Source organism: Acipenser ruthenus, chromosome 28, assembly GCF_902713425.1.
Source record: "Acipenser ruthenus chromosome 28, fAciRut3.2 maternal haplotype, whole genome shotgun sequence".
Taxonomy (NCBI): Eukaryota; Metazoa; Chordata; class Actinopteri; order Acipenseriformes; family Acipenseridae; genus Acipenser; species Acipenser ruthenus.
In genome coordinates this window covers 21,546,950-21,566,365 of record NC_081216.1, presented here as the reverse complement: position 1 = coordinate 21,566,365, position 19,416 = coordinate 21,546,950, and the positions used below count along the sequence as shown (strand labels likewise).

At 47.1% G+C, this 19,416-nt stretch overlaps 2 protein-coding genes across 5 annotated transcripts in view; one reads left to right on the top strand and one right to left on the bottom strand.

Annotated features, from left to right (window-relative positions):
• Positions 1-6,668, top strand: part of tspan4a (tetraspanin 4a) — a 54,983-nt gene extending 48,315 nt beyond the window's left edge. For all 4 annotated transcript variants that reach the window (XM_059003074.1, XM_034057655.3, XM_034057656.3 and 1 more), the window contains 5 exons: positions 748-822; positions 2,601-2,702; positions 4,137-4,268; positions 4,767-4,850; positions 5,235-6,668. In XM_059003074.1, the coding sequence (XP_058859057.1) occupies positions 748-822; positions 2,601-2,702; positions 4,137-4,268; positions 4,767-4,850; positions 5,235-5,303 (462 nt within the window). In that variant the 3' untranslated portion in view covers positions 5,304-6,668. The remainder of the gene's footprint in view (positions 1-747; positions 823-2,600; positions 2,703-4,136; positions 4,269-4,766; positions 4,851-5,234) is intronic.
• A 1,536-nt stretch (positions 6,669-8,204) lies between these two features.
• chid1 (chitinase domain containing 1) lies at positions 8,205-19,074 on the bottom strand. The gene is made up of 13 exons (XM_034057653.3): positions 18,896-19,074; positions 17,806-17,939; positions 17,529-17,678; positions 17,193-17,325; positions 16,966-17,010; positions 16,132-16,238; positions 15,098-15,159; positions 14,718-14,810; positions 13,927-14,028; positions 13,681-13,836; positions 9,225-9,305; positions 9,097-9,139; positions 8,205-8,650 (listed from the first exon to the last, which is right to left on the bottom strand). The coding sequence occupies exons 2-13, from the start codon at positions 17,920-17,922 to the stop codon at positions 8,552-8,554; spliced, it is 1,188 nt and encodes a 395-aa protein (XP_033913544.1). The 5' UTR covers positions 17,923-17,939; positions 18,896-19,074; the 3' UTR covers positions 8,205-8,551.
• Between the last annotated feature and the right edge of the window lie 342 nt (positions 19,075-19,416).

Genomic DNA, 19,416 nt, shown 5'->3' with positions numbered 1-19,416 from the left:
TTCTCTGCACGTTTATGAGAACAGGGTTTTAATCTCTACTTAACTGAACCTGAAATCGCATTGCAGGTGCAGTAAGAGCAGCACTGATTTGGAACAGAATAAATCCGATTTACAGAATATCTCTCTCTTAATCCCAGCGCATTAAAACTGTGAGAATAAGCAACGCTGACATGACTTCACGAATAACCAAACGACTACAGTACGAATTCAACACAACTGTTCTCTTCCAAGTCCTCTGACTTTCCCGTACAGCTTTCCTATAGCAACAGACTTGTGATCACAGGCACTGAGAATCGCACGCCTGTTTTTAACAATCTTTGAGATCGTTGACGGGTGCGAAGAACATTTGTACGCGAAAGTTTGTTTGCTTGCTGGTTTTTATCCTCCGTATTTCTCGGATAGAGCTGTTATTTCGTCCTGCGAGGCTCTGTTCTTTTAGTTTTCCCGATACTTTTTCATTTTAATATGCACTGGTCAAAAACCAGGTCTGCTCAGGTCTCAGAAAGACAAACTAGGCAGCCTCAGGTTCCACTGTACATTATATCAATACCAATGTAGACACAACAGCAAATGCTTGTTGAATAATATCCTCATTTTAATACAATTACTTCATAAAAATACTTGCATTGCAGCATGAAGTTTTACAATGAATTCAAGTAAAAGAATAATGGATATTAAAAATGACAAGTTTCCTCACGAGAATACACGTCCTGTCTCTCACCCTCCTCTTCTACCTCTTATTCTCAGTTCTTCATCCTGCTCCTGATTGTTCTCCTGCTGGAGACCATATCGATGAGTCTCTTCTTCGCCTACAAGGAAGAGGTAGGTGTAACTACTACTTCTCAGGTATATAGAGAACTCCACTGCAGAGCTGTATATAGGTCTACAGGAAAGAGAGCTCCCCTCTCAACACTGCAGAGCTGTATAGAGGTCTATAGGAAAGAGAACTCAACACTGCAGAGCTGTATAGAGGTCTATAGGAAAGAGAGCTCCACTCTCAACACTGCAGAGCTGTATAGAGGTCTATAGGAAAGAGAGCTCCACTCTCAACACTGCAGAGCTGTATAGAGGTCTATAGGAAAGAGAGCTCCACTCTCAACACTGCAGAGCTATATAGAGATCTATAGGAAAGAGAACAACACTGCAGAGCTATGCGATCGACACAGGAGAGGCAGGAAGCATCTTTAATAATTCAAGAACAAGGCAGGAATGCTCGGATAAGCTCTAGTCAATAAATTAATTCTCCTGCTCACTTTCATTGTCACTGAAAAGGAAAGCAAAGTGCGGAGGAAAGTGAAAGCTGAGAGAGATGCCAGCGAAGAGAACCCAGTCAGACGTGTGGAACGAGAAGTGACTTCCTGTCCTGCGGAAAACCAATCCACATTGCTGTCGTTGTTATTGTTACATTAGTGCTGGGGTTACTAATGTCATTCTGGGTTCATGTAGTTTAGAAACTTGATAGATTCAGTGACACACTTTTTAATGAGAACTTCAGTGTCTTCAATGTTGAAATCCCCAGTACAGCGCTGAGTTATCTATACTAGACTGTATTGAATTAGCTGGCTCTCAGATACCCAGTACAGTGCTGAGTTCTCTACAATAAACTGTATTGAATTAGCTGGCTCTCAGATCCCCAGCACAGCACTAAGTTCTCTACACTAGACTGTATTGAATTAGCTGGCTCTCAGATCCCCAGTATAGCACTGAGTTCTCTACACTAGACTGTATTGAATTAGCTGGCTCTCAGATCCCCTGTACAGCACTGAGTTCTCTAGACTAGACTGTATGGAATTAGCTGGCTCTCAGATCCCCAGTACAGCACTGAGTTCTCTATACTAGACTGTATTGAATTAGCTGGCTCTCAGATCCCCAGTACAGCACTGAGTTCTCTACACTAGACTGTGCTGTAATGAATCAGCTGGCTCTCAGATCCCCCAGCTCTGACCCGTGACATTTTTTATTAAATCATGTTCAGGTCATGACAATATTTTAGCATCCTGCAGCAATTTCACAGGAAGCATTAGAACAGCAGCTCTCCAGTCGATGAGGTCCTCTGGCACCTCAGCGATCATTAAACACAGAGCCAGCCGCGCCGGTGACTAACGCAGCTTGACTGAGTAAAGGCAGGTTATTATCAATCCCAGTGCCGCCACGCTGCACAGAGGGGGCTGTTTACATTGTTTAATAGCCTGAGAGGCTGGGAGGTGAGCGAGGTCTTCTCTCAATGCATCACAGCTAAAGAACACTGATTAATAATCAAGGCTCAAGTCCGCTCCATCCCGAGCGCACGGCTCCCGGATGCTCTGTCTCTCATGTTAAGCAGGTTTTGCTTGCTTAGGTTTGCAGTTCACATACATGCTGCAATCACTCGGAGTGCTGCCCTATTGCAGTGACTCAGAGACTGTGCTGCCTTATATCTTGAGAAGTCTGTTCAGCTGCTTTGACTGTGAGGAGTTCAGGAGCTGATGATGTGATATGCTGATGATGCGGTATGCTGATGACGCAATACACTGATGATGTGATATGCTGCTGATGTGATATGCTGATGATGCGATACACTGCACGGTCATGCTAACACGTGATTGAATGCATCCTTGCAGATCGACCGCTATGCGCAGGCTGACCTGAAGGAGGGGCTGTGGCTGTACGACACCGAGGGGAACATTGGGCTGACCAACGCCTGGAGCATCATCCAGACCGACGTAGGTATCCCACAGCGCCCCCTCTGGTGAGGGAAGCGGGCCTGGAGGACTGCACGGGTGCTGCGTAACTGCGCAAATTAGGCGCACATGCTGTATTGGAGATAAAAGGTTTGCCCCCCTGTTGTGATGGTGGTCCACTATGACACTATGAAAGGCGCTATATAAAATAGATTGATTGATTGATTGATTGATTGATAACCAAGCCCAGTTGACTGCACACAGTTACATTTCTGTATTGGAATCAAAGTTCAGCCGCACACCGTCGCTGTTTTTCTTTTTACGTTGTTTTAATATATATAAATAATGAAGAGCGATTCCGAGTTTCTGCTGCAGAGAAATGAAACACAAGAAGGAGAAGGAAATCGATGAAGTGCTGGAGAGAGGCATGCTGCAGTGAGGTGCACCCCTGAGCCCTGATCCTGTGGAGCTAATAGATATCATATCGATTCCTCCCCAGCCCCCTCTGTCTGTGTGTCTCTCTCTCTCTATCCCCAGACCTGCTGGAAATGTGAACCCACACAGGACAGGGGGGGATCTGTCTCTATCCTACCTCCCTCTCTGTCTCCCCTTCTCTATCTCCCTAGTTCTTTCCCTTCGTTTGTAATTTTATTTCGTTCTTCTTGTGGCTGCCTTCATCGTTGTTTTATAGTTTAAACATATTCATTATTTTCCTTCATTCCCGGACTTGAACACTCCTATTATGTTTCGGGTCTATTTGACCCGACACTGCTTTCCATTTAACTTAAATGTTACTCCTCCCCACCCATAATATTGAATGACTTCTCCTAGGCTGGGGTCACAAACTTATAAACAGAAAATAAGAGCTTTGAGACGTTTATTATTTTTAGAGCTGATCTCGTCTACAAACAGAACGACTCGGGTCAATGTGACTCAAGGTATTCATCTGTGTAGCTTTGTATGCACGAGGACAATACAGTGCTTTCACTTAGTCTTGTATTAATATTATTATTATTGTTATTGTTATTATTATTATTATGTCTGGTTATGGCTGCACCTGTCTGGAGAGATGTTTATTAACAAGGTCAATACAAATCTCTACAAGGCAGAGGTTACTAGAGGCTCGTTTTCTCTGCCAGTAACAGCATCTCTCTGACAAAGAGGTTGCAAGGGGTTATCAGACAAAGCAATGCTATCAGAGCTGGAGAGAGACAGTGGAGTGGAAGAGGATGTGTCAGAAACTGAAGATAGTAATGATGCAGATCCTGATTACCATGCATCGTCCTCTGAGGAGTCTGAAGATGCCAGCACTGAATCTGCAGTGATTTCTCCTTCAACATCAATGAGGTGGAAAAATCGAACTCTCCCCACCAGCCTTTTGCTTCTAATGTGGATGAAACACACAACAGCCCTGATACACCAATGGGAAGCCAGTAGTACTGTCCCCTCTGTAGCGACTCTCTCTCTGTGTTTCAGTTCCGGTGCTGCGGGGTCTCCAACTACACGGACTGGTTTGAGGTGTACAACACCACGCAGGTACCCGACTCCTGCTGCCTGGAGTACAGCCAGAGATGTGGTCTGCACTCGCCTGGCACCTGGTGGAAAGCTGTGAGTGCACACTGAGTATTGTACACTGAGAGTGAGTGCACACCGAGTACTGTACACTGAGAGTGAGTGTACACTGAGTACTGTACACTGAGAGTGAGTGTGAGTGTACACTGACTACTGTACACTGAGCGTGAGTGTACACTGACTACTGTACACTGAGTGTGAGTGAACACTGAGTACTGTACACTGAGAGTGAGTGAACACTGAGTACTGTACACTGAGAGTGAGTGTGAGTGCACACTGAGTACTGTACACTGAGTGAGTGTGAGTGTAGACTACTGTACACTGAGCGTGAGTGTACACTGAGTACTGTACACTGAGTGTGAGTGCACAATGAGTACTGTACACTGAGCGTGAGTGCACACTGAGTACTGTACACTGAGCGCGAGTGAACACTGAGTACTGTACACTGAGAGTGAGTGTGAGTGCACAATACTGACCCCTGTGTGTGCGAGTGGAGTGTGTGCACAATACTGAGCCCTGCTCGTGTCTCCCCAGCCCTGCTATGAGCGAGTGAAGATCTGGCTCCAGGAGAACCTGCTGGCAGTGTGGATCTTCGGGCTGTGCATTGCACTGATACAGGTCAGGACAGAACCTCATCCCCGACAGCAACACACACCAACACAGAGACACTGCCGACAGCAACACACACTAACACAGAGCCTCATCTCCAACAGCAACACACACCAACACAGAGACACTGCCGACAGCAACACACACTAACACAGAGCCTCATCCCCGACAGCAACACACACTAACACAGAGCCTCATCTCCAACAGCAACACACACCAACACAGAGACACTGCCGACAGCAACACACACTAACACAGAGCCTCATCTCCAGCAGCAACACACACTAACACAGAGCCTCATCTCCAGCAGCAACACACACTAACACAGAGCCTCATCTCCAACAACAACACACACTAACACAGACTCACTCTCTCTCTCTCTCTCTCTCTCAGGTGCTGGGTCTGGCCTTTGCCATGACGATGTATTGCCAGGTGCTGAAAACAGACACCTTTTACGCCTAGAGTTCCCGGGACGCATTGCATTCTGGGATACAGACTGTATTGTTATTTTTTTTCGGTCTTGTCGTTGCTGTCTTCATTGTTGTGTTATTTTTTTAGTATTATTAATTTTAAATACTACTTTTTGTTTCGTTCACTTTTTCAATTTCCGACGGACTTTAATCATCATCATCATCACCATCATCATCACCACCACCACCCGAGGACCTATGGAGTCACATGCTTGAGCTGGCCCTGCCCACACAGGGGGGCGGTCCTATTGCCAAGGATTCCAACCGCTTCAATCGATTGACAATTAACCCTTTAAATATTTATTAGGGTGATCCAGACTTTTTTGTGCACCATTAAAATATTATATAATATAATCACTTTTTTGGGCGGGGGGGAGAATATTATAATTTAGTTTTTTTTATTTTGTATTTTTTTATTATTTAAAAAAAATAAGATAAAACAAAAAAAGAAATCCTGTTGATGATGATGATGAGGAGGAGGAGGGAGGGAGGAGTGTTGGGTTGGCAGGGCTCTAAACGGTTCACCGAGTTTCACCTTTACCAGGGGAGACCCTCGGGGACCCTGCGCTCCGAGGGGGTAGTTGTATATATAAAAAAAAGAAGACCTGTTGATTTATTAATATTACTATTTAAAAAAAAAAGCCTCTTTTTAATCTTACTGTCAAAAAAAAATTATTGGAAGATAAAAAAAAAATACATATATATACATGGAAATATATACACACACACACATAAATATTTTTATATCTATCTATCTATATCTATATATACACCCACACACAGAAATATAGAAATATATACACAAATATATCTAAATATCCAGGACTAAATCAGAAAGGAGGGGTGAGGAGAGGATGAGTAGGGTGGGGCATACATCCACAAGGACACCCATTTAACACACATGTATTCAACTAAGCAAAAATGGCCTGCCACTCCTTTACAATGTAAAACACTTTGCTGCAAAAAAAAAAAAACAACACATTTCTTTAAATGAATGGGAAGGGAATCAGAACTAGAGTCTCCCATAACGATGAAACCCTCAGTAGCACTGGGGTCCCGAGTGGCTCACCCTGTAGAAGCACAGCCACGTGGTGCGCAGGGGAAGTCATACAGCGCGGGTTCGAGTCCTGGCTGCATGATGTAGTCTGGTCTGCGCTGGGGACTCCAAAGGGAGGGTCGCATTGGCTCTGGCGCTCCCGTGGGGCAGGAGCTGGTTAATATTTTGTTTCTTACGTGGCTGACATCCTAGTACGTGTGTGTTCTGTACAACTGCTGTTTCAGGTCTTAACTATTAACTACACACACACATAAATATATCTCAATGAAATAAAGAAACAAAGCTGTCATTTCTACCTGTGATGTGGCCTCGGTCTCGCTTCTTTTCCAGTTTGTAAAAACACACTGAGATTAATCTAAGCATGCTTTACTGCTGCGCACAATTTTAAAGTTCAGAACAGAGAAGATTTTTTTTTTTAAATGTTTTCCAGGACAAGAGCGAGGGTGGGGGAAGAGGAAAAGAGAGGCTCCCTTTCCCTCCCCTCCACCTCTTTCCCTTGTCGCCACTTCTTTCCCTCCTCTTCCCTCTCCTCCCTCTTTCTTTCCCTCCATCTCCTCTCCATCTCCTTCTTCCTCTCCACCTCTTTCCCTCCCCTCCACCTCTATCCCTCTCCTCCACTTCTTTCCCTCCTTTTTCCTCTCCTCCACCTTTCCCTCCTCTCCACCTCTTTCCCTCCTCTCCACCTCTTTCCCTCCATCTCCTCCTTCAGAGGGGCGCTATCTGGTGATAAAGCCCGCCCTGGGAGCGCTACCTTCCCATTTAATTACCTTCTTATCAATGCAGCCCCTGCTCATTATTATTATCATTATCATCATCATCATCATCATCATCATCTCAAAGGAGCTGCATTTCATTTTTCTACGCACATTAATCTCTCTGGCGTGCCTGCACTGCAAAACCAATTGTAACATACTTATGTCTATTGAAATAACGGAGTAACTTAGTAGACAACAGCCATCACCATTATGACCCACTGCCTGCGTGACTGTGTGCTTCACCTTGCCTGTAGTTCAGGTTGCTGCCAGGACTCAAGAGTTTTAATATTGTGGAGACCCTGCAATGTCCTCACGAAGACAGCAAACGCGCGTGTCTGTGTGTGTGTGTGTGTGTGTATGTGTTTATGTTGAGGGATATCTTAAGAGAGAAGCAAACCTCTGCTTTACCGTACTTTCACTGTGATTTATTACACTGCGCTGTGCTCTTACAAGGGAGATGACAACATGCGAGTCAATAATAATCCATCATATATTCTTACCCCTGCTCCGCGAGTCTCTCGCGTTCACATCTCCTCGAAGGAGCTCATCACTCAGCTTGAACAAGAGTCCCCGTCTGATCCCTAGCTGTAGAGTCTTCGTCATCTTCCTCTTCTTGGATTGAGATGTGCTCAGGTCGAAGAAGGACAGACTCAGTGGCAGGGTCAGGACACCTCCGTCTTCTCCCTGGACTGGTCAGTCACTTGTAGAGAAGTAAGACTTTCCTCTCTCAAGTGTTCTGGCTGGTCGGAGCAGGCGTCTAATTCAACAAACTCCTTTCTGACCACTAACCCCATTTTCTATTTTATTATTTTCTAAATGAACATCCGGAAACATTGTGCCTGTAATGATAGATGAGCCAGTGGCAGTGTCAGTGAGGTATCAGACATAGAGTCCAAGACTCCCACTGAAGAGCCAGCCAGCCCAGGGTGTCAAAAACAAAGACGGGGGGGGGGGGGGAGTAACATCAGCAAAAGTTAAGGGGGGGGCATTATAAAATACAAAAGAACAATGGATTTGTAATTTGGATAAACTAACTCCTGAATTCAACCCATCTGAGACAGACAAAGACACTCTTTCAAAAAATTGTGAGCTGAAGATTTCTTCCAGTTTTATCAAGGGGTATTACAGCCTCCGCCACCATTAAACTCTCAAACAGTGCTGAATTTACAAATGCTAAAACAGACTGGAGTTAAAGGACAAACACCTCGACTAGAAACCTTTCTCAATATCTTCGGCGTTGAGGAAACTGAGAAAGACTTCTAGTCGAAACACTTGTCGCTGAGTTTATTCCGTTTCTTTCAGTATCTTCGCAATTCACACCAGTGTTTGTTAAATGTTGCATGCACGTGTGTATAAATCCGTTGGTCAGTGCAGTGTGAGCAGTGGTTGAGGCTACAGAGTCCCGATCCCCTTCCTTCCCACGGCTCCTCAGAACAGATCGTAGAAATAGTCCAGCCCCTGCCCCAGCTCCCACACTGACACCCCCGTGCCCAGCTCCACAGCCAGCTCCAAACGCACCTGCACAGACTGAGACAAGAGTGAGACCCAGAGTGAGACACAGAGTGACACACAGACTGAGACAAGAGTGAGACCCAGAGTGACACCCAAATCAAGACCCAGAGTGACACACAGTGAGACAAGAGACCCAGAGTGAAACAAAGATTGACATACAGAGTGACACACAGAGTGAGACAAGAGACCCAGAGTGACACAGAGTGAGACCCAGAGTGACACACAGAGCGAGACCCAGAGTGACACACAGAGCAAGACCCAGAGTGACAGAGCGAGACCCAGAGTGACACACAGAGCGAGACCCAGAGCGACACACAGAGCAAGACCCAGAGCGACACACAGAGCGAGACCCAGAGCGACACACAGAGCGAGACCCAGAGTGACACACAGAGTGACACAGAGACCCACAGACCCGTCCTTCTGGAACACGCTGGGTTTCCAATCAGCACAAGCTGTCTTACCTTCAGGGAGGGGTAGAACACCACATGCTTCCCACCACTACTCCTGGAAAAACAAGAAAGAAAATGAATTCATGAGTGCGAGTGCAAGTGTGAGTGTCAGAGACAGTGGTTTCATCGGAGTGACTCACTTCTTGTACTCAAAGTAGTGTTCGGATGCCTGCTCATCCCAATGCAGCCTGGGCTTGTGGTCCTTCAGGATCTCCACATACCTGGAGGAGGGAGGGGAGGAGAGGGAGAGGGAGAGAGCGAGAGAAGAAGATGCTTCCCATTATTTCAGATTCAGTGCTTTTGAAACCGGAAACGTTTTTTATAATTTTTTTTAGTCCTGCTGCTCGCTGCCCTGTCCATTCGAGGAAGGCAGTGCCCTGCACATCGGCAGTGCTGCTATCGACACAGCTCGGGCAGGGCCACACTCAGCCCCTGGGGACCCCAGTGTGCTTGAACTGCAAAGAGATGAAGCAGCGCCTGGAAGCAAGCTGGCATACACCAGTCTGTAATTTACAGGCAATAAACTAAACTGTCTGTGCAATTCCCAGAGCGCTGGAACAGCATTATTAATAAAGAAACGCCATTCACCCTGCAATCAAGTGCTGTTTCTCTCTCTCTCCCTCAGCGAGACCCATTAGCTCCTAGTTCTCCGAGCAAATGGTTTCTAGTTCACAGATGAGATACTTTGCCACTTGATCACAGGCACCAAGTTCTATTCAAAGTACATTTTACTTAATAATGACTTGAAACTTAAAAAAAAAAAATTCTAGTAGAGTGAAACCAAACACTACTCAGGCAGTAATAATATTAAATGCCAGTATCAATGAAGATTAATTTAACAGACGCGATTTACGCACTAATTAAACTAGTGTCGATTTCACTTTCTGTCGAGACCTTTCCAAAGCAAGTTTCAGGGGTGACTGATTAACGACCAGGAATAATGCAAACAGTGCGGTAAACAAACAATCAAATTAACTGATCGTCTAATTGACCCAAATGAATGTGGGGCAGTCTTCCAGCCACGATTTCAGTTGTAAGGTTCGCTTCCTTCTCCAAAAATAGTCAGGCATTGTCTTCAGGTGAGCTCAACCAAGAGAGTTTTATTCAAATCAAAAAGTAGCACAGGACACAACAGCAATAGCATGATGCCCGTTACGAGCATCAATATACTTAGCAAACGCCAGCCCACTGGGAGTGGAACTCCACCTAGAGGGAGTGGAAATGCCCTACTTCCACCAATGAACAGGAGCTGGCCCCCCTTCACAGGTGAGTTCGTAAGAGTCCCGTGACGCAGTACCAAAAGTATAGTTCACTTTTAGCAGCAGTTTGTGGTCGGGAGCCAGTTTTAAGACGGTTTGATTGTGGTTTGCACATATTATCAAAACAGCTTATACCTTAACAGCTAAAATCAGAAACCCCAGCTGCGCTGTGAACAGCACGGGCTCACGCAGTGTGTGGGAGGGGAGAGCGACGAGTTAGACTGCTGCAGCTCTGCCACTGTAAATCACAGAGACAGGCAGACAGGCACACAGCCCCTGCAGGTTTGAGTAACTGAGCTCCATTAAGCAGAGGTGCAAGGGCAGCCGTGGCAAGCACCACCTGCTAACAGCCTAGATGACACGCCATGTCTCCTCAACACAGAAGCAATTAGCAGAGACAGGCAGCGCATACCTCATGCCAGCGCCAGAGGAATCGGCAGGGAGCTGAAACACCAGTGCTTTCCAAAGAGGACTTACCAATGGAGAGTGGAGAGTGGAGAGGAAGAGAGGAGGAGAGGTGGAGAGGAGGAGAGGTGGAGAGGAGGAGAGTGGAGAGCTGGAGGGAGGAGAGGAGGAGAGGTGGAGAGGAGGAGAGGTGGAGAGTGGAGAGGAGGAGAGTGGAGAGTTGGAGGAAGGAGAGGTGGAGAGTGGAGAGCTGGAGGGAGGAGAGGTGGAGAGTGGAGAGCTGGAGGGAGGAGAGGTGGAGAGTGGAGAGGAGGAGAGGTGGAGAGTGGAGAGGAGGAGAGGTGGAGAGGTGGAGTGGAGAGGAGGAGAGTGGAGAGCTGGAGGGAGGAGAGGTGGAGAGTGGAGAGGAGGAGAGGTGGAGAAGAGAGTGGAGAGGAAGAGAGGTGGAGAGGAGGAGAGTGGAGAGCTGGAGGGAGGAGAGGTGGAGAGTGGAGAGGTGGAGAGTGGAGAGCTGGAGGGAGGAGAGGTGGAGAGTGGAGAGGAGAGTGGAGAGGAGGAGAGGAGAGTGGAGAGGAGGAGAGGTGGAGAGGAGGAGAGTGGAGAGCTGGAGGGAGGAGAGGTGGAGAGTGGAGAGGAGGAGAGGTGGAGAGGAGGAGTGGAGAGCTGGAGGGAGGAGAGGTGGAAAGGAGGAGACGAGGAGAGGTGGAGAGTGGAGAGGAGGAGAGGAGGAGAGAAAGATTCTGCTTCGCTGGTCAGGGAGTCATTCACACAGGCTGCAGACCTCAGCACAATTTCCCTGGTTCTTTTCATAATCAACGCCAGAGTGAAAAGCTGCCTACGCTGGCCTGACTACCCCCTCGCTCACTCTGAGAAAGTGTGTGTGTGTGTGTCAGTATATAAAGGGTTAGGTTCCAATCTGGGGGGCTAGGTGGTGCAGTGGGTTCATGTTAATGTGTTAGACCAGCCGTTTATACTTCTCTCCAGCAGAGAGCTACTGTGGGCTTCAAATGTGTCGTACTCAGCAAGCAAAAATCTAGTACAGCGAGAAAGATTTTTAAAAAGAGTAATTTGAAATAAATAATAAACAGCCTGTAAAGCGCATCTGCACTCCACGCGCTTTCCTCTCTCTGACTGCCTCGAGGACACGCGCCGCCACGCCAGCCTCAGCACGACGCAAACCTGCTCCGACCTCCCAAAGACAGAAAGGGTCATCAATCACTTTAAATAAATAAACAAAACCCGCCCACTTAGCCAGCCCAGGGCAAGTACGAGGCACCCGGAAGTCAGCAGGGCGGGAGTGGCAATAAGTAAGAAAGCTGTCAAACTCCCGAGAGGGGAGTAATCGTTTTTTGTTTTTAAGGTCTAGCCCCTTTCCTTTTATGTTTGCAGATGGATATAACTTGACAGGAATCAGATCTCGCGAGAAAAACAATCTTTTACCAACAAGAGACAGCGTCAAATGGACGTATTAACTGATAGAAGAGACAGGGTAGACTGGATATACTAACTGATAGAAGAGACAGGGTCAGCTGGACATACTAACTGATAGAAGAGACAGGGTCAGCTGGACATGCTAACTGATAAGAGAGACAGGGTCAGCTGGACATACTAACTGATAGAAGAGACAGGGTCAGCTGGACATGCTAACTGATAGAAGAGACAGGGTCAGCTGGACATACTAACTGATAGAAGAGACAGGGTCACCTGGACATGCTAACTGATAAGAGAGACAGGGTCAGCTGGACATACTAACTGATAGAAGAGACAGGGTCACCTGGACATACTAACTGATAGAAGAGACAGGGTCAAATGGACGTATTAACTGATAGAAGAGACAGGGTAGACTGGACATAGTAACTGATAGACGAGACAGGGTCGACTGGACATGCTAACTGATAGACGAGACAGGGTCGACTGGACATGCTAACTGATAGAAGAGACAGGGTCAGCTGGACATGCTAACTGATAAGCGAGACAGGGTCAGCTGGACATGCTAACTGATAAGCGAGACAGGGTCAGCTGGACATGCTAACTGATAGAAGAGACAGGGTCAGCTGGACGTATTAGCTTGTACGTTGGACTAGCTGTCACAGCCGGGCGACAGCAGCGAATGTTTTTGTTTAATGGCTGGTAAAGGTAATGATTTATTCTTCTGCTCTTGTTAACTAGACCAATTAGTTTCAGTCACTTCCTCCGGTTTCTTTGTGGCTTTCAGCCTCCGACTGTTTTCCATACAAATTGCTTTTGTTGTTATTTTCTATGAGTGAGGGGAGGTCGGGGAACCTTACTGCTCAGCTCCCTGTAGAGAAGGATTTACTTTCAATTAAAAAATACTGGCTCACTCCGTCCTCCTCCTTTTACCTGTGCTGCATCTTAAGAACTTGAGTGTGTGTGTGTGTGTGTATGTGCGTGTCAGTGTGTGTGCGTGCATGCGTGTGTGTTTGAGTGTGTGTGCGTGCATGTGTGTGTGTTTGAGTGTGTGTGCGTCAGTGTGTGTGCGTGCGTGTCAGTGCGTCAGTGTGTGTGCGTGCGTGTGCGTGTCAGTGCGTCAGTGTGTGTGCGTGCGTGTCAGTGCGTCAGTGTGTGTGCGTGCGTGTCAGTGCGTCAGTGTGTGCGCGTGCGTGTCAGTGCGTCAGTGTGTGTGCGTCCGTGCGTGCGTCAGCTCTCTGCTCCGCTCCTCTCCTCAGTTTAAACAATCCTCTCTCTCTCTCTCTCTCTCTCTCTCTATCTCTCTCTCTCTCTCTCTCAAACACTTTAGCCAGACCTCCAGAACATTTAATCCTCATAAATCTCTAAAACATATAATAAATATAATGAAGACTGATAAAAACCCTTGGGGTGCGAGTCTCTCTGCCTCTCTGGCCAGGTACCTGGAATACACTCCGCCTGTTTGAACGGACAGGGGGTACCCCCGGATCTGTGCATACTGTACCTGCGCCCCAAGACTGGCTCCATCCCGCCCCCAGCTGCAGAGAAGTCCATCCCATAGAAGTTGAGCCCCAGAAGGATCTTACTCCTCCACTGGGACTGGGGATCCAGCAGCTGCACACAAGATCGAACCCAGGGAACAGGGGAGCTGGGACCAGGCCTGGGGAGAGAGAGGGAGGGAGGGGGTTAGAGGGGGGGGAGAGAGAGAAAGAGAGACAGACAGAGTTGAAAGTTAATGCAGATTCCTCACCTCCCTGGGCTGGAGAAGTCGTAGGTCATGAGGCTGAATCCGTCCACAATGTGAGCCAGCTGGTCAAACTCCGACTTCCCAAACATGCCGGGCTGGTTGGTCCTGCAAGAGAACAAAGGCGTAGGAAAGGGAGCCTGCAGAAGGCAGCGCAGCTCAGTGCTGCTGGGAGAGCAGGCCAGCCTTCCCCGACATGCTTCATTTTATTAGCTGTTTTGTTTTCCAGCATCCAGGGTGTTCAAAACAAATGAATGACTTGGGGCTGCCAGGAATTTAAACAAGGCATTTTTCAAGACAGGTTCAGAAAGACACACAGTGATGCATGCACACACACACACTGAGACACACCGACACACACTCACAAGCTTAGACACAAGAAAGGTGTGGTTGCAGTTTCTTGCCCCAGCTGTGTCTTTTTGTCTCGGGGAGTGCAGTCGCTCCCTCCATTAGTGCAGAGCGGTACAGCACAGCTGTGCTTTGTAAAGCCGTGACCGATGCAGAGCCTTGTATAGAACTCCATTAGTGCATTAGTGAGCCGTCCAATCTATAAACCCTCTCCCTCTCCCTCATAATTCTTATTCTGTATCGCCTACCCTTCCTTTTCCTGAAGCTCCCTCTCCTCCTCTCCTGATTCTCTCACTTGTTCTCTCTTGCAAACACACACACACACGCACACGCACACACACCTTGTGCCTCACTAGCACTTAATTAAATGAAGCAGACACTTGCACTCTTTCCCTCCCTGCCAGTGTTCTAATTGTGTGCTGCCCCTGGCAGTGCAGTGCAGTGCGTACCCGGGGGCGATGGCGGGGGGGATGACCAGGATGCAGGCGAGTCGGGCGCTCCGCAATGCTTCACACAGGTGAGTGACCAGGTGAACCAGCTCCCTGCAGGGGGAGAGGAGTCAGAGTGAGGCAGGGGAGAAACTGGAGAGACAGACAGACAGGCAGACACAGAGACATACAGAGACATACAGAGAGACATACAGAGACATACAGAAACAGACAGACAGACAGACACACAGACAGGCAGGCAGACAGACAGACAGACAGGCAGACAGACAGACAGACAGAGAGAGACATACAGACAGACAGGCAGACACAGAGACATACAGACAGACCTACAGACAGACCGACAGCCTCCGTCCCTATGCTGAATCTCAGGGTATACTCACGTCCGCTTTTGACCTCCCAGCTGACTCCACACCTCGAGGACGAAGCCGTCAAACCTGTCAGCCTGGAGAGAGACACACAGGTAACCCAGCCAGGTGAGAAGAAACAACCAGACTGAGCTAATACAGAGAACAAGCAGAAACTCTCACACACACACACTCTCACCTACACACTCAATAACTCTCACACACAAACACACACACACACTCACTCACTCTCACACATTCACTCTCTCTGCAAAGCTATTTACAAGTAAAACGATGCAATTCCTCAGAGCAAGCCAGTCACCCCCTCGTGTTGCCTCATGTCCTTCACCCCAGATACAGCGTCAGGCACAGAAACAAATGTCTGGCGAGACCCAAGCCAGACCAGCAGGCTAATTGTTTTTTAGGTGATAGATTACCCCCTCCTATTAAAACACAGCACTGCGCCCTTGTCGTTCTCTAGGCTGGGGAACATTCATCACAGTAATTACTGGCACTTTAAAAACAATAATCGCTTTATGCAAATGAATTAGCTCAGCGGTTAGAGAAAAAGAAAAAAGAAAGCGCTGGGCTGCAGTGTGGAAGGCAGGGGGTTTGAGGAGCTCAGTGGTTAGATAAAGAAAGCGCTGGGCTGCAGTGTGGAAGGCAGGGGGTTTGAGGAGCTCAGTGGTTAGATAAAGAAAGCGCTGGGCTGCAGTGTGGAAGGCAGCGGGTTTGAGGAGCTCAGTGGTTAGATAAAGAAAGCGCTGGGCTGCAGTGTGGAAGGCAGTGGTTTGAAGAGCTCAGTGGTTAGATAAAGAAAGCGCTGGGCTGCAGTGTGGAAGGCAGTGGGTTTGAGGAGCTCAATGGTTAGATAAAGAAAGCGCTGGGCTGCAGTGTGGAAGGCAGGGGGTTTGAGGAGCTCAGTGGTTAAAGAAAGCACTGGGCTGCAGTTTTATACAAATGACAAACAGATTGCCATTGTGCATTTGCTTGACAATACTACCACCTACAGGCTGAAAGCTGAAACACCACAAAGCCACAGACCACCGTTTTGAAGACTACGCTGGTACCTTGGCCCCCTCCACCACCTCTTTGCCCAGCTCCTCGATCTCGTCCTCGCTCTCGAATACGCTCTCGAAGTCCTGCAGAGTCCAGCCGTCAAACAGCAAGCGTGGCACTGCGGCGACAGAGCCCACCCACGCAGTTAAAGACAGCTGTGAAATAGTTATCCGAAGCCCTTCCTATCAAGCTCAGAGTTTAGGCACGTCTGTTATGTTCAGGTCGTATTGACCCGGTGCAATTTCAAACACACTGAAACAGCCTTGAACTGATACCATCGTGTTGGTCTTCAGCATAGCTTTTGCTCGTTCGTGTTCAGTATCAGAAATGAATGGAAACTCTCACAGTGACAAAGTGTGTGGAAATACAGAGTCACCAGTGTGTGTATTCCACAGACCTGCACCTGTTTATCACAGAGATGCTGTTACTGGCAGAGAAAACGAGCCTCTAGTAACCTCTGCCTTGTAGAGATTTGTATTGACCTTGTTAATAAACATCTCTCCAGACAGGTGCAGCCATAACCACACATAATAATAACAATACAAGACTAATTGAAAGCATTGTATTGTCCTCGTGCATACAAAGCTACACAGATGAATACCTTGAGTCATATTGACCCGAGTCGTTCTGTTTGTAGACGAGATCAGCTCTAAAAATAATAAACGTCTCAAAGCTCTTATTTTCTGTTTATGAGTTTGTGACCCCAGCCTGGGAGAAGTCATTCAATATTATTGGGAGAAACAAAACATAACAGGAGTGGAAACTGAGCAATATGGCGCTAATGAATAATGAATTTGTATTATAAAGTCTTCTAAAGTCTTATCATTAGTGTCATTATTACTCACCAATCTGAATATTTTTGGAACTTTTCCTTACAGCTTTTATCCAGCCTGTTAAAAAAATAAAAAAATGAAGTCTGTTGTTGAAAAGGAGTTTGAGCAGGGATAGAAACTCACACTAGCCCTGCTGCTGCCGCTGCTGCACCCAGTCCTGGGGTTCAGACCTCAATGAAGTCTAGTATTATTAATATTGAAATGATCAGGAGGCAAGCAATCTTAACCCCTCCCTGTACCCTGGTCCACGTCGTGGAGTCCAGTCACGTGGAATGACTCTGGGCCACGGCGCCGGATCTGTAGCCACACCGGAGACACCGCCGTGAACTTGGGCCCAAACACCTTGGCGACATCGTAACCATGAGAGTTCCACTGTAACCAGGGGAGAGAGAGAGAGAGACAGTGCCAGCTCATTTCAAACTACTGTACCTGCTGTAAAACAGTGAGCACTTTACTGAGCAGAACCTCACTGGAGTGATATACCCACACTGCCCCCTCTCTGTACCCACATTGCCCCCTCTCTGTACCCACACTGCCCCCTCTCTGTACCCACAATGCCCCCTCTCTGTACTCACCGGAGTGATGTACCCCAGCACGGCTCCGCTGAGCTGTCTCTCCCGCACCTTGTCCCCGCAGTAGCGCCCATGCTCCTTGACGATGTCCTTCGCTTTAGGGTCTGTGATCACCAAGCCACGGTCCTGAGCCAGCCGGTCTGAGAGCTGGGTCTGGGGGAGGGGAGGCGGGTCAGAGGGCTAGTGGTCTGCCTGCCTGCCTGCCTATCAATCTACAGTACCTATCTGTCTGAGTTCAGCACCACTAGATCCTCTCTCCAGGGGTTGGGGACGGTCTCACCTCTTTTTCCTGGTTTTTGGCGGCGGCTTTCTTGGCGTCGGTCTTGGACAGCGTGGCGTCGACCAACAGGACAGCCAGAGAGAGAGAGAGGTACAGCACCACAAATACAGCCTTCATATCAGCACTGCGGGGAACTGGGAACACAAACCCAGTACATCAGAGACTGGGAGAGAGAGAGAGAGAGAGAGAGAGAGAGAGAGAGGTACAGCACCACAAATACAGCCTTCATATCAGCACTGCGGGGAACTGGGAACACAAACCCAGTACATCAGAGACTGGGAGAGAGAGAGAGAGAGAGAGAGAGAGAGAGAGAGAGAGAGAGAGAGAGAGAGAGAGAGAGAGAGAGAGAGAGAGAGAGAGAGAGAGAGAGAGAGAGAGAGAGAGAGAGAGGTACAGCACCACAAACACAGCCTTCATATCAGCACTGCGGGGAACTGGGAACACAAACCCAGTACATCAGAGTTTGATATTTAATATTCTAACTATCCAGCAACTACAGCAGAAACAAACCGTGATCATCTGAAGCACAGACATGCCGCGAATGTTTCCGAGGGTTTTGCGTAACCTTTTCACTCACTACGACCTCACACAGGGACGGATAAAAAAATCTTTAAATGGGGGGACATGTGGAAGACGTAAATGCGTGATGACTTCAGCTGAGGATGCTGTCGCGTCCCCCCCCCCCCCCCAATATGAAGCAATGGAAAAAGAATTTATTTATTATGCGTCCAAAGCTACTGTCAATATTGAATGAAAAGGTTAAACTAAAATACAGACACACTTCGACGCATTTAGAATTTTACCGATACAGCAATTGACGTTAAACTGCAAATATTATAATATTCAAAAATAGGTGAAGCATCGTTTCTTATTGGTAGACTGGTGTATTTGGAATTCACCTTTGCGAAGCGAATGTTATTAAATGTGTATTTAGGGTGGCAACCCTTGTAAAATGTAAAATGAATTCCTATGAAAAAGTCTAACCCCAGACTCCCAATATGAATACATGTGTAAGTGTTGTGTACAGAGCACACCTGCCAGAAACACAGAGATCATTATAATTAATAAGAACACAACAGAATCACTGTACCTGTGTTAATTGTATTAAACTTCAGGTAGGCGACACAACTCGCTTTGCGTGCAGTTTTATACAGAAGTCTCCCTTTTTTAAAGTGTATTTAAATTAATCTACAAACTGTTTTAAATCGCCCTAAACTACCCGGCAGCATTTACAGAACAGCACACACAACAGGAAGTCTTTCTGATTCGACAGTCTGAGAAACGCCCCCTTCCTGCACACTTTTTTTTTCTTTTTTATCAGCCGATACTAAATAATAATAATAAAAAAAAAAAAAAAATTAAAAAATGATTTCTGGCCACCAGATGGCACCAGCGCGCTAGCTACAAAGCGAGACGTCACCGGCGAATGTTTGTTTGCATGTTTTTTTTAGCATCTGCTTCAAGTTCCAGTTTAGAATTCCGACTTTCTTTCTAGTTCACCTTATATGGTATTGTTCTTGTGTCTTTTGTGCTGCTGCTGCTATTATTATTATTATTATTATTATTATTATTATTATTATTATTATTATTATTATTATTATTATTATTATG